This window comes from Ammospiza caudacuta, chromosome 5 (assembly GCF_027887145.1).
Source record: "Ammospiza caudacuta isolate bAmmCau1 chromosome 5, bAmmCau1.pri, whole genome shotgun sequence".
In the NCBI taxonomy this organism is placed as follows: domain Eukaryota; kingdom Metazoa; phylum Chordata; class Aves; order Passeriformes; family Passerellidae; genus Ammospiza; species Ammospiza caudacuta.
In genome coordinates, this window is record NC_080597.1 from 619,008 (window position 1) to 632,609 (window position 13,602).

The window sequence follows — 13,602 nt, forward strand, 5'->3', positions numbered from 1 at the left end:
AACTTAAATAAAATGAAAAATATTATGTCAAAATATAAGGCATTTGAAGCAAGAAAGATTTTCAGAATATATTAAAAATTAAACAAACATATATTAAAAATTAAAATACTTAAAAATGAAGGTTTAAATTGCATCATACTTAGTATCATAAAAGCTCAAAAATACTGCCCAGAAATTAGAAAACATTAAATATAGGAAATAAATTTGCCTCTGGAAAATAATTTCCATGCATAAATATGTGCCTTTGTTAGTCCAGCTTTTAGTGATTATTTCAGTCACACATCCAAGAATGGTGACTCAGCAGGTAATAAAGAAACTACTTATTCTATTCTGTGTCTCTGTTGCTTTGTGACCTTGGCACAATCAGTACAACCTACTGTAAACCATGAGCAATCTTCAAAGAACAGCCTCAAGTGACTACAACTGGGGCTGTTACCCAGAGCTGGGGACTGTATTCTGTAACAGGACAGGGCTTCCTGAACCCCATTTGATCCCTCCATTGCTGCAGGAAGGGGATGGCATCAGCTGGTGTGCAATGACACTGTCTGAGTTTGCTATTCCTTGTCTGCCCTGCTCAGGCACGCAGAACCCCCGCGTTCATTATCTCTGTGCACTCACAACTCTTTATTCTGCTTTAAGACAAACTAGGCAGAGGAGCCTCTTGGAACTTCTGGATGCAAGGACACTCGAGAAGAAAATCTCTTGTGCCTGGTATTTATTATCCATTGACATTTATCAGATACTCCTGTTGCAGCAAGAACTTGTGTATCCTCCTACCAAACCCCAGCAGACATTTTACAAGGCCACGTTTAGCTGTAATTGTGTAGCACTTGGGAAGGTGCTGGTTCAACCAGAACCATTCTGGTTCTCTTCTGACAATAACACATTTTGAGCCAGGCAGAAAGTTCTACAACTCTATCTTTGCAATCACAGAAGCAAATACCAGAAGGCTGAAAAAACTCAATGCAATCCATGAAGGAAATTTTATGAAGACAATAGTTTTAGTCAAGCCCTGTATTTTAAAATCAGGACAAGTTATGTGCAAAAATGCAATTTTTGCCAGACCAAGGTTCTCTCTCCTGTGTACTATCAATTCAAAACCAAAGGGTAGTTGTGCAATAAGGAATGGCTTTTTTGGAGCACTTGTGCAAAAAAACCTTTCTATTGGCTTTCACACCATTAGCCAGAATTTAGGGAGAGTTTCAAAGCAGTATGAAATAGCATTACTTAGGTAGGCAGAGAATTCTAAACAAGGAATTGAAATGCCAATGAATCTCTAACAGAACATGTGAATACTGTACTGTGCTCAGTGACCACCCTTTCTTCAGCTACATAAACACCTACTTAGAGCTCTGAAAAAAAAAGCACAGTCCCAATGAAAATGATTTCACTAGCATAAGGGTGTATCTGCTTCCAGAAATAATATTCAAACACCACTCACATTAACCATAGAAATGACTTGGCAATATTCAGTCCTCTGCAGAAAACGAGTCAATTATTACTGGAGAACATCACACCCCTCGCTCTTTTCAGAAAAAGCCTCTGACAACTGCTTGAACCTCCCATTTTCATTCAACACGCACTGATGGGCAAGAAGCCAAGCTGGAAATTCTCCAAGCAAAGGCAAGAGGCCAACCTTCAAATGCTGGGGCTTTCACTACTGGGTCTGAAGGATAAGCACAGCAGACACCAGCAGGCACATTCTGACATTTCCTGCTGTACTCCCACAGCTGGGCCACACTGACACCCCAGAGAGCAGCTGGAAATGTCATTTGCACAGTCTCTGTATTTCTGTGGAAGAAAAGCATTCAGTTACAGAAACAAAACAGAGCCAAGCTTTCCTCTTGTGTTTCCTCATATGCAAAACTGACTCTGGAGAATTTCACACTCCAACAGTGAGAGTGGGTATCGAGCAGGGAGCTCAGGAGATGCTTAGGAAGGTTGTAGCCATCTTTTGTTTTCCCATATTTCTGACTGCTGGAGCAGCTTCCCGAATGAGGAGTATAAAATTTAACTGTGTGAGAAATGATAGGTTGGTGCTGTGAAACAGCCACGTGGAAAAGCAGCCTCCATTCAGCAAGTTCTGGCACTGCCTTCCTTTGTGCTCTGTGTTTAACCTCAGTGCCACCCTTGAACAAAGACCCAGCCTCCTGCATTGAGGATTCCTGCGTGTTTTTATCCTGAGAGTTGATTCTTTCCCTGAGACAGCCCCTGGGATTATCTCCCACTGTATTTATGTGCCCTCTTTTCTATCAATTTTTGCTCAACTCTTTACTTCCATTTTGCAAATTCATCTTAATATCCACCTTTTTGTATTTTACAAACATTTAAGCAAATCTTCATTGAACTATATGCAACTCCCAGATATTCAGGCAGCTTCTTTTCCATTCATGAAGTAGTCAGTCTTTACTTCCATGTTTGATTTTCAAGCACCTTCAAATCTCTGACATCTCACTACCACTGGATGCTCCTGCTGTATCTTACATACAATTAAACCATGGGCAAGACAAATTAAAAAAAAAAAAAAAGAAATCTCCTTCTGTACTACACAGTTACTGAGCAAGCTGAAATGAAGCCTGAACGTTTTCCAAAAGGAAAATAATTTTAGCCCACTTATGGCTGTGATTAAAGCCCCTACACACTTGCAGGACCCTGCTCCTCCCAAAGCAGCAGGGCTGACCCGCTCTCCTACAGACACCAAGGCTACACAAACACTGCTCTCAGCAGGGATTAACTCCACACATACTCCTTGTTTGAGACCTCTCTACTCCAACCAACACCTCTGGGGAAAATGCTTTATTTACATAGAAATGCACATTCATTTTCCTGTAATCTCTAAAAAATTTAGACAACAGTTTTGGATATTCTGCCAAGAACGGAATTCCTGACTTGCACTTTGCTCCTCATCTTACATTGTGGATCACTTTTCTAGCCTAGTTCAAGGCATGTTTAGTGTCAGTACATAAACTCATTTACTCCATTATTCCAATAAAATTCTTTCAATAAAAACATCCCACTAAATCTGGAAGAAGCAGCAATGAATTCCAACTTTTCAAGGTTGCACACAATACACAAAAATTTCAACACATTTTTAACACCTTTCTTCAGACTATGCCATACCAGTCACAGACCTGAGAATTTGACAATATTTTTTTTAAATACTGAAAGTTAATTTTAAAAGATTATGACTTTAGAACAAGCAAAGGAAACAAAATCAGAAAAGCTCACAATCATAATTTTAAAGGATGCTTACTATAAAAGGAACAATAAAAATGAGCCAATGGTTTTAAGCTCTCCCTACTTTGAACAATTTGCAGTGGAAAATGTCTGGTTTTTAATAACTGCATATTTAAAGTGAATTTTAGAGCATGACACAGAGCTGCATGGCAAGAGTGAATTACCAAGAAGGAAAGTGTCTGGGGGAAGCAAGCCCTCAGGAGTCAGCTTTGTACCTTTAATGGTGCCAGCTTTATAAACACCAAGTCTGACAAGGCCTACTATATAAGGAAGTTACACACTGTGATTACTAAAACTGCATAAAAATATAAGAATATTGGGGCTTTTTTCTAGCTGGGTAATGAAGTGATTAAAAAGTTCAAATACTTATGTTTAAAGTCCTGTAACTGGCTGCATTTTACAATACAAGCTTTATGAACCAACAAATCCTGGGCTACATACTACCCTTCTCTTTAAACAGATAGTTCTCTATTTTTCTTGGATATTTTTTAGATCTATCATTATCTATAGTACAAATATTATTTTAGAGCTAGTATTAAGAACAAACACATTCATTGATTTCCTGAAATTAACAGGAGGAAAGCCTTTGTTGAAGAAAGTGCAAGGCAATGCAAAACAACAAAACTAACCAAGAGTCCCCTCAAATCAAACCAATAGGGCAAAATAAACACCCAAAACTCATTACACAAAAAATCCCAAACCAAAAAAAAACCCCCACCTGACATGATCCCAACTGTGCAGGGAAGGATCCCTTCTCTTACCCTAAATTACTCCCTTCATGGATGCTGAGCTGAAAGTGATTACTAAATAAACATCTGAACATTCAGCTTTCCAGATGGATATTAAATTATTCTTAGCAATACTATATTATACTAAAACAATGTTTTGTAATTTTAAAGAAAGTTTTTAACAGCATGAAAATGTGACATTTAGGCATCTGATGATTAAATAGTTTTAAATTTGAGGCATTAACCTAAATATCCTAGAGCATTTCTAATAACTTCACTGAGCTGCCATAATTTCTGTCAGCGTATGTAGTACTGAATGACTAATAAAATACCTGAATTGAAACTATTCCAGTCTAGCAGTTTGTATGATCTTGTGTTACCCATAATTCCGACAAAGGCTGAGTTCAAAACAGCAAATTAGTAGATCAGTTATAGAAGCAGAATAGTGAAAAAACTACCAACAAGAGCACAATTGACAACACCACTCCACAGGAACTGGAAAGACACAGACAGCAGAGTTAATCAGAGCTGAAATAGAAAGGGAAAAAGGAGCATGCTGTAGCAGTCTGGCACTGGTGACCAACATGGACAGTGTTTGGCAGTTGGGTCCTATCAGCAAGCTCTTAATGCACCTGCAAATGTTCTCTCCTCTTCCACTTCTCCTGATTCATCATTCTGCCAGTTTGTTTGCTTCCTTTAATATTTTACACACTTATTTGACTCAAATGCTTCACAACCTTAACTATAATATCAGAATTTTTCCCTACTGCTCCACCTTCCCTCCCACAGCCACGTGCCTTCCTTCCCCTTTGTTCCTGCTGTTTTGCAGTGTGAGTTCCAAGGACCATGCCTTTTGCATTCACTGGTCAGGAGCAATGTGCAAGTCTCACAGAAACACTGCAGCTCTGCAAACACACATCTCTTCTTGCCTTATGGCTTATACTGCCTCCAGTCAGCTGGCAAAAAGGAAGGAGTGCATAATGTAAGAAATTAGTTTTTAAAACTTCTGAGCAAAATTGATTTTGTTTAAATATTCTGTCTTCCATCTATCCCACAGTAAATTTTGCACATAAGAGACCTGTGTCAGAAATCTATTGAAAGCACAGAATCATAAAATAACTTTGTGGCAAAGAAAGACTCATGTATTAATTATTAATTAAAAGACTAGTTTCTTTTTTTTTTCATCTTTTCTTCATTGTGTAAATAGATCTTAGAGTAGGAAAACAAAAGAGCAACATTGTGTACTAATATACTTGAAAAAATCCCTCAAACAAAGAGGATCTAATTCAAATGAAGTCTTGGATTTAATTACATGTTGCCAGTTTACTGGATCTTCAGATCAGCAACAATCTGATCTTCCTGCCTGAAGAATTGCTTGCCTTGGGCCATAGGAAGAAAAGGAAAAGGTTAGATTTTTTGTACTTGTTTTTAGGGATGTATTTGCATAAACTTCCTTTTATTACTCCTGACTAGTGCATGCAAAACCACTACAGGTGCTATTTTTCTCTCCTCTGCATTTTTAAGTGCACTGTCAACTCCAACTTTTTGCTAAGCATTCCTCATCTGGTCTCAGCGACTAAACCACCCAAGTCTTCAGAGTCAAAAGTCACTCAGCTGTACCATTAGAACTAACATGCAATCCACAAATGTTCTTGTGCCGGGGATCCCAGGAAAGAATAAATAAAAATCTTCAAGTACTGTTCAGTAAAGGCTTTTAAGAACAGAAACAACACTGTAAAGGTTAAAAACCACGTTGTGAGCTGTAGCCATTAGTCCTTAAAGATTTCAAGGAGCTGAAAATGGGAAAACATTCATAGTTAAGATCAAGCATTTAATCTCATTTTCGTTTGAATTGAAAAACTTGCATCAAGTTTTAATCACAAAAAGCAGCAAAAAATTAATTAACCCCTCAATAATTAAAAGCTAGTTTTCAGTGCAGAGTTACTGATTCAAAGCATTTTTTTTTCTAGTTTAATTTGCTGAAAGGTTTCTCACTAAAACCTTTGAGTAACTCATTTTTCAAGCCTCCATGGCTCTCTGCAATGCACTCCTGGAACAGCTCTGTCCCTCCCCCAGGTGCCACCAGGGCAGGGAGGCAGGCTGTGCCCGTGCCAGGCAGGTGTGCACAGCTGGAACAGCTCTGTCCCTCCCCCAGGTGCCACCAGGGCAGGGAGGCAGGCTGTGCCCGTGCCAGGCAGGTGTGCACAGCTGGAACAGCTCTGTCCCTCCCCCAGGTGCCACCAGGGCAGGGAGGCAGGCTGTGCCCGTGCCAGGCAGGTGCCCCCAGGGCAGGGAGGCAGCTGTGCCCGTGCCAGGCAGGCGTTCCCACGTGCTCCCGTGTATTCCCAGGTGCTCCCGTGCCCACGTACCGGGGTTGTGGATGCGATCCAGGAGCTTGACGGAGCGCGCGCTGACGACGCCCCCGACGTGCACCAGGAAGCCGGGTGGGAAGGAGGTCAGGGTGAAGAAGGGGAACTCCTGTGGGCGTTAGAAACCAGCGTTAGGGGCCTGCGAGGGCTCCGCGTGGCAGGGACAGGCGCGGGGCTCCCCGCATCGCTGCCCTGGCGCCAGCGCGGCCCTGCCCTGGCAGAGGCGCCCAGAGCCACGCGCGCCCACGGACCCACGGCACAAAAGCACAGGTTACGCGCTCAAACGATACTTTTCCCCCACAGAGTTGTTTCTCAGCACAACAGACATAAACAATCAAAACTTTACACATTAAGAGATTAATAAAATCTCTATTGATCCACTTTCACCATGGCTGCTAAACACCAGAATTCTTCCTTCATTAGCTGATAAAAAAATAAAATTTTTCTCAATTTTTAGGTGTTCTCGTTCCAACTGACTGCAGTTTGATTCTGAAGCACAGGGTGAAACAAACTGTAGTCTTGCAAGAATGAGGACTGTCTTATTACAGGAAAACGTACCTAAAAAATATCAAAGGACTGCTCTGCGAGTAAGCTCTAAATATAACAAGTCAATATACATCTTGTAAAATAAAGCACAGGTCTTGAAACACAACTGTAAATTCTTAAGCTAAAATAATTCACTTCCAGTTAATAAGTAAATAAAGAGTTAACTTTCAGTAACTACTCCAGCTTTTAATTCGTAAGAGGGGCAAAGTAAGTAAGTAATAATTGCAATTTTTCAAGACACATTTGATGAAAAAAACTGAGCCCAAACCCAGATTTTAATTGCACCAGAGATGTTCTGTGATATGTCTAATATCTACATAATAGAACACTTATGGGGGAAAGGCAATAACTCATGTTCAGCAATCCTAAATGCAGAAAGCAAAAAAAAACAAAAAAGAAAAATCATGCAGTTAACTTGAGTCACAGACAAATCTGGGTAACAGACTCACTGAACCATTCTGACAGAATTCTGTTAATCCCTCATTCATTCTGACACACATTGAACTCCATCACTTCATATGAAGACTTCTTTCTTTTTAAATTTAGAGGTTTTTAAAATGTTATTATTATATCACTTAAATACAAGTTCCAGCCTCAAACACACGTTGTAAACTGTGAGAGTTCAGAATTACTGTGCCACCCCCCAAGGTGGCCAAACAACCTGACAGCTCTTCTCGACCTGAACTGAGGGGATGGGTGGGTAAGAAGTCACTGAAAGAGAAGATGCTCAGGTCAGGATTCCAGCCAAACCAATCTCCCACAGAACACATTTCCTGCAGTGCCCTTCAGAGATGAAGGACATCAGATCCCTGCTTTGAAAAGGCAGCAGAGGAGATCACTCAAGCACTTGCGGAATGTAAAAACAGCAAGAAACCAGAATTTGTCCAGAATTTGTGGAAGTGAGACAAAAAATACCACTGACAGCAGCTTTTGGTCATTTCTACAAAAATATAGGCTAATGTTTGAGGAGTAAGATAACACCAAATTTTCCTACTGATGGAAATGCAGCATGGATTTCTTTTTAGTTAAAAATATACAGAGAGGCAGCTGTGCTACAGTTACTCTTGCTATCTACAGATGTCCAAGGAATTTTTGCCAGTTATTAATGTACAATATAACATGTACCTGAGTTTTCCACTGCTGTATTTTCTACAGGTTTATTTTCAGGGAAGAAATTGAGGAATATGATCCTTCTAACTAACTGTTCAGTTTGCAGTTAGGGTTATTTAAGTAATAAATCAAAAACACATTTGGTTAAAAAAAAAACTCTTGAGACATGCAACTAAATGAACTTATTTTCAGGTACTTTAGCACTACCATATATCCCAATAATCTAGGACTCAAAAGAACTATTTGAGCAACCTGGTCTCGTGGAATGCGTCCCTGCCCAAGGCAGGGTGCTTGGAATAAGATGACCATTAAGGTCCCTTAAAGTATTCTGGGATTTTATGATATATCTAATACCTGTGAAACTGCATTATATACACTGAATTTATTCTTGGTTCTCCCAAATACTTGCTATCCTAAGTAATCCAGACAAGTAGAGTGCGCTGTCTATGTGTGTAGCACACTAAAGCTGACAAAATAACTTATAGATGTTATTCATTCCAGTTAACTCAACTTCAAGGTAACCAAAAGAGGTAACACCACAGGAAAACCACATCCAATGTGAAATTTTCAGAAGACAGAATGAACGTATTTTGCTTTGCTGTTACATCAATAACAGACATATGTCTCCATCCCATTTTACAGTATCTTTTTTCTACTAGCTGATACAAAGACCTTGTCAAAATAACATGCAAATAATTCAGGCTCTAAAAATACATTAAGGGCTCTTAATTTACATTTTTCTTTGTCTTCAAAGAGCTTCCTAAGGAAATAAAAACATCAGCCACGGAAAGTCTAAATGCAAGCAAAATCAAAGACAGACAGAAAAAAGGCTTGCTTTAATGCATTACTTCCACCAAATTAAAAAATTAAAAGCAAAAAGCCATGGACTAAAACATGAACTGAAATGTATAAACATGCAAAATACACTGATCTAAAAAATGCTCTTAAAACCAACAAATTAAAACAACTCTGCATGAACAAAATCCCAAAGGAATCTGCAAAGGCTCCCAAGCCCCATATGTGAGCTGGTGCTTTAAGAACCCCCAGCAGCAGGGAAGGGCTGAGGGGTCGCATTTGTTCCAACGTACCCGCCTGGCACAGAACCTGCGGGGCAATCCTCCCTTAGCCATGGAGCACAAGAGAGGAGAGCAGAGTCACCCTCACTGCAGGCAGGCCCCAGTGTCTGTGTGTGCACAGTGCCCATCACACCCCACAGCCGCAGGGCTGTCACCCTCACTGCAGGCAGGCCCCAGTGTCTGTGTGTGCACAGTGCCCATCACACCCCACAGCCGCAGGGCTGTCACCCTCACTGCAGGCAGGCCCCAGTGTCTGTGTGTGCACACTCACACCCCACAGCCGCAGGGCTGTCACCCTCACTGCAGGCAGGCCCCAGTGTCTGTGTGTGCACAGTGCCCATCACACCCCACAGCCGCAGGGCTGTCACCCTCACTGCAGGCAGGCCCCAGCATCTGTGTGTGCACAGTGCCCATCACACCCCACAGCCGCAGGGCTGTCACCCTCACTGCAGGCAGGCCCCAGTGTCTGTGTGGGCACACTCACACCCCACAGCCGCAGGGCTGTCACCCTCACTGCAGGCAGGCCCCAGTGTCTGTGTGTGCACACTCACACCCCACAGCCGCAGGGCTGTCACCCTCACTGCAGGCAGGCCCCAGTGTCTGTGTGTGCACAGTGCCCATCACACCCCACAGCCGCAGGGCTGTCACCCTCACTGCAGGCAGGCCCCAGTGTCTGTGTGTGCACACTCACACCCCACAGCCGCAGGGCTGTCACCCTCACTGCAGGCAGGCCCCAGTGTCTGTGTGTGCACACTCACACCCCACAGCCGCAGGGCTGTCACCCTCACTGCAGGCAGGCCCCAGTGTCTGTGTGTGCACACTCACACCCCACAGCCGCAGGGCTGTCACCCTCACTGCAGGCAGGCCCCAGTGTCTGTGTGTGCACACTCACACCCCACAGCCGCAGGGCTGTCACCCTCACTGCAGGCAGGCCCCAGTGTCTGTGTGTGCACACTCACACCCCACAGCCGCAGGGCTGTCACCCTCACTGCAGGCAGGCCCCAGTGTCTGTGTGGGCACACTCACACCCCACAGCCGCAGGGCTGTCACCCTCACTGCAGGCAGGCCCCAGTGTCTGTGTGTGCACACTCACACCCCACAGCCGCAGGGCTGTCACCCTCACTGCAGGCAGGCCCCAGTGTCTGTGTGTGCACACTCACACCCCACAGCCGCAGGGCTGTCACCCTCACTGCAGGCAGGCCCCAGTGTCTGTGTGTGCACACTCACACCCCACAGCTGCAGGGCTGTCACCCTCACTGCAGGCAGGCCCCAGTGTCTGTGTGTGCACACTCACACCCCACAGCATGGTTATCTGCTGCTGTGGAATGCAACAGGTGCATCTGTGATTGGTCTCATGTGGTTGTTTCTAATTAGTGGCAAATCACAGCCCAGCTGTCCTGACTGTGTCAAGGCAGTCACAAGCCTTTGTTATCATTCTTTATCTATTCTTAGCCAGCCTTCTGATGAAATCCTTTCTTATATTCTTTCAGTATTGGTTTAATATAATAAATACCATAAAATAATAAATCAGCCTTCTGAAACATGGAGTCAACATTCTCATCTCTTCCCTCATCCAAAGACCCCTGTGAACACCACCACACTTAGGTGCAATACATTTATTCCTGAGTAAGAATATACTCCCATTTCTTCCTCCAAGACACCTCATTATCAACATTTTGATCAAAGCACTGTATAGCTTATAAAAAAAAGTTGCAATTACTCATTTTAAGTGTAAACAATTAAAACCACTATTTTCATCATATATTCTATTCAGTATAATGACAGATGGCATTTTTAGTCCAATAAAGGAAAAATTTAAATCTATAAATGCCTTTTTACTGCTTGTCAGGTAGCTCAGATTCAAGTTCCCAATTAAAGGCTACCTTCTACTCCATTGAATGGGGCACAAGGTAACAACTCCATTCCCAAAACCTGAAACTTTTCCCAAACCTAAATGGGATTTTCAGCTTGTTTAAAGCTATGCCAATGTTTCTGAATTTGGCTTTTGTAAACACTTTATCATCATGTCTTTTCTCAAGTGTTAAACTTAACATGCATCAGCACCTCTCAGAGACCACACATCAGTAATTTCTCCCATAACTTCTGAATACCACTGGAATTACTTGAGTACTGTGCATAGTTAATTGCTCCACTTTTCCCACTGCTTTAGTAATAAGTATTTAAATAATTTGTTTATAAAAGGGCTATAAAACAGTCAACACTTGTACTAAGTTCAGACCAAAACTTACATGTTTTCAAACAGCAAGTAACAGCAAACATTAACTTACAACAAGATAAATTCTCACTTCAGTAAACCAGAAATGAAGTATACAATGCCTTACCCTTTGTTCCAGAGCTGACTGAGTCTGTTGTCTTAAAAGAGTTTTAAATGGCCCCCCTTCTTTTCCAGCACTCCCACTGCCCATTCCTGAAGAATATCAGTACAAATGACATTCAAAGAAACATAGATTATAATTTGTAATCAAAGAGTGAGTTCAAAATAGATAAAAATGAGTCATTGAAAACAGTCTAATTTTCCCCATAATTTTAATTGCTAAGAAAAAGAAAGCATCAAAAATTTAATTTTGATTTGAGGGTTGTTGTAGGTTTTCCTTCTCACACAACTAGCAGTGACTTTATAGTATTTGAACAAACCCCCCCGTCTAAGATTTTTTTTTCCTGCTGTCAACCTGAATGAAAATCAATTTTAAAATATAAAAACTTAAAGATGTGGGTTTAAAATTCTCTCCTACAACATAGAATTTTTTTGTATGACTTTTTGCCTATGATTTAAATAGAGATCTAATTTCCACTTTAAGTTTTTATATAACCAGATTATCTGCCCTTATCAAAAAGAGTCTGTCTGTCAGACTACTGTATAGTTGTATATTTCTCGCTAATATTATTACAATATTTTTATTTAATAAAAGTAATAAAAACCTGGTTTTCAGAGAGTTTCAGGTAACTAAACTACCTTTCCTAACTACAAGTAGGAGACTGTACACATAATTACAGCAGCAGTTACATAATGCATGTTTAGGAGCAAGAAGAAAGCACAAAGGCAATGCATATCCTTTGATTTGAATATAAACTCTGAAAACAATTCAAAATTATTTTACACTATGAAATACTCATCTGATTTATTCAAATAGGGGCTACTACCGCTCAGCATTTAAAACTACACTTATTTGATGACTAGATTGGCACACACATAACCTGCAGATTATGAACACAAGATAAACTCCAATTTGGCATAACATGGTAATTCTTTCTTTCCTTCTTTCAGAGTTTCACTTCCAGCCCTCCCCATAGCACAGGGGGTTTGTGCAGAGGAAGGTGCTCGGTGCACTAACATCTGCTTGTGCACAAGCACCTTTGCTGGGGCATCACCTGTACACAGCAAGCTGCTCGGTGCAGCAACACCCTTGCTGTGGCACTACCTGTGCACAGGGGGTTTGTGCAGAGGAAGGTGCTCGGTGCACTAACATCTGCTTGTGCACAAGCACCTTTGCTGGGGCATCACCTGTACACAGCAAGCTGCTCGGTGCAGCAACACCCTTGCTGTGGCACTACCTGTGCACAGGGGGTTTGTGCAGAGGAACCTGATGCTGTGCACTGACACCTTTGCTGTTCCATTAGCTGTGCACACAGGTCTGTGCAGGGGAAGCTGCTCAGTGCACAGACACCTTTGTTGTAGCATTGCTTGCAGGGACATGTCCCCTCACAGAGCGTGCTGAGCTGCAGGTTATGTGCCTGACAGTGGCCTGGGGGCTCTGTGCTCACACGGCACTGCAAACACATGCCAAGGTGTGCTTTCCCTAAAGCAAACACAGTGCTAGTGACTCTTGGTAACATGTCACGCCTGAAACACATTCTCCTTGCTATTCCTTGTGTCTAAAGCCATCAGAGCTAAAAGAAGCCCCTAAGCAGCAGAGGAAAGCAGAGCATAAAGAACAGAAAGGTGTGAGGAGCAGGATGAAATACAAACAGCACAGTGCAAACAGTTAGAAATGAAGCCAAGACTCTCTTCTCCAGAATTTCTAACTGATTCAACATAATAATAATTCCTTGCTAGTTTCCTTTCCCTTCTGATCAAGAATCTGGTAAGGATGAACAAGAGTGTAAATATCGATCCAAGTGCAGTTATTTGTTTTACCAAAGACTGGGAGATCTAGAAATAATACCAGACTTAATAACGTATGTAAATTCATTCCTAACTTGATTCATTCATTTTCAAGAGTTACTAAGCTACCATTACCATGTAATTAGATATAAAACCACTACAATTTTCAGTGAGTATTTTTAGCTGTTCTTGGATAAGGAAACAAAACTATTAGTATCTGTATAGTCCCATTAAACAAGATTAAATTGCTTTTACTATTTAGCATTGGTTCTAAACATCACTGTCAGGGACTATACAAGACTAAATACAGACAAACGTAGCATAAATACTACACACAAAACAAACTCAAAAAATACAAACTAACCAAAAGAGTTTGTACAAAAAAAGCGAATATCAACAATTACTTAATTGAA

General features: G+C 41.5%; 1 protein-coding gene across 19 annotated transcripts in view; it reads right to left on the bottom strand.

Moving 5' to 3' along the window:
* C2CD5 (C2 calcium dependent domain containing 5) overlaps positions 1–13,602 on the bottom strand; it is a 57,661-nt gene that overhangs the window by 28,488 nt on the left and 15,571 nt on the right. For 10 of the 19 annotated variants that reach the window (XM_058806087.1, XM_058806085.1, XM_058806083.1 and 7 more), the window contains 2 exons: positions 11,409–11,494; positions 6,335–6,443 (listed from right to left, as the gene is read on the bottom strand). In XM_058806087.1, the coding sequence (XP_058662070.1) occupies positions 6,335–6,443; positions 11,409–11,494 (195 nt within the window). Of the gene's footprint in view, positions 1–4,297; positions 4,364–6,334; positions 6,444–11,408; positions 11,495–13,602 lie in introns of all 19 variants that reach the window. The other 9 variants (XM_058806075.1, XM_058806080.1, XM_058806076.1 and 6 more) reach the window with 1 other exon arrangement.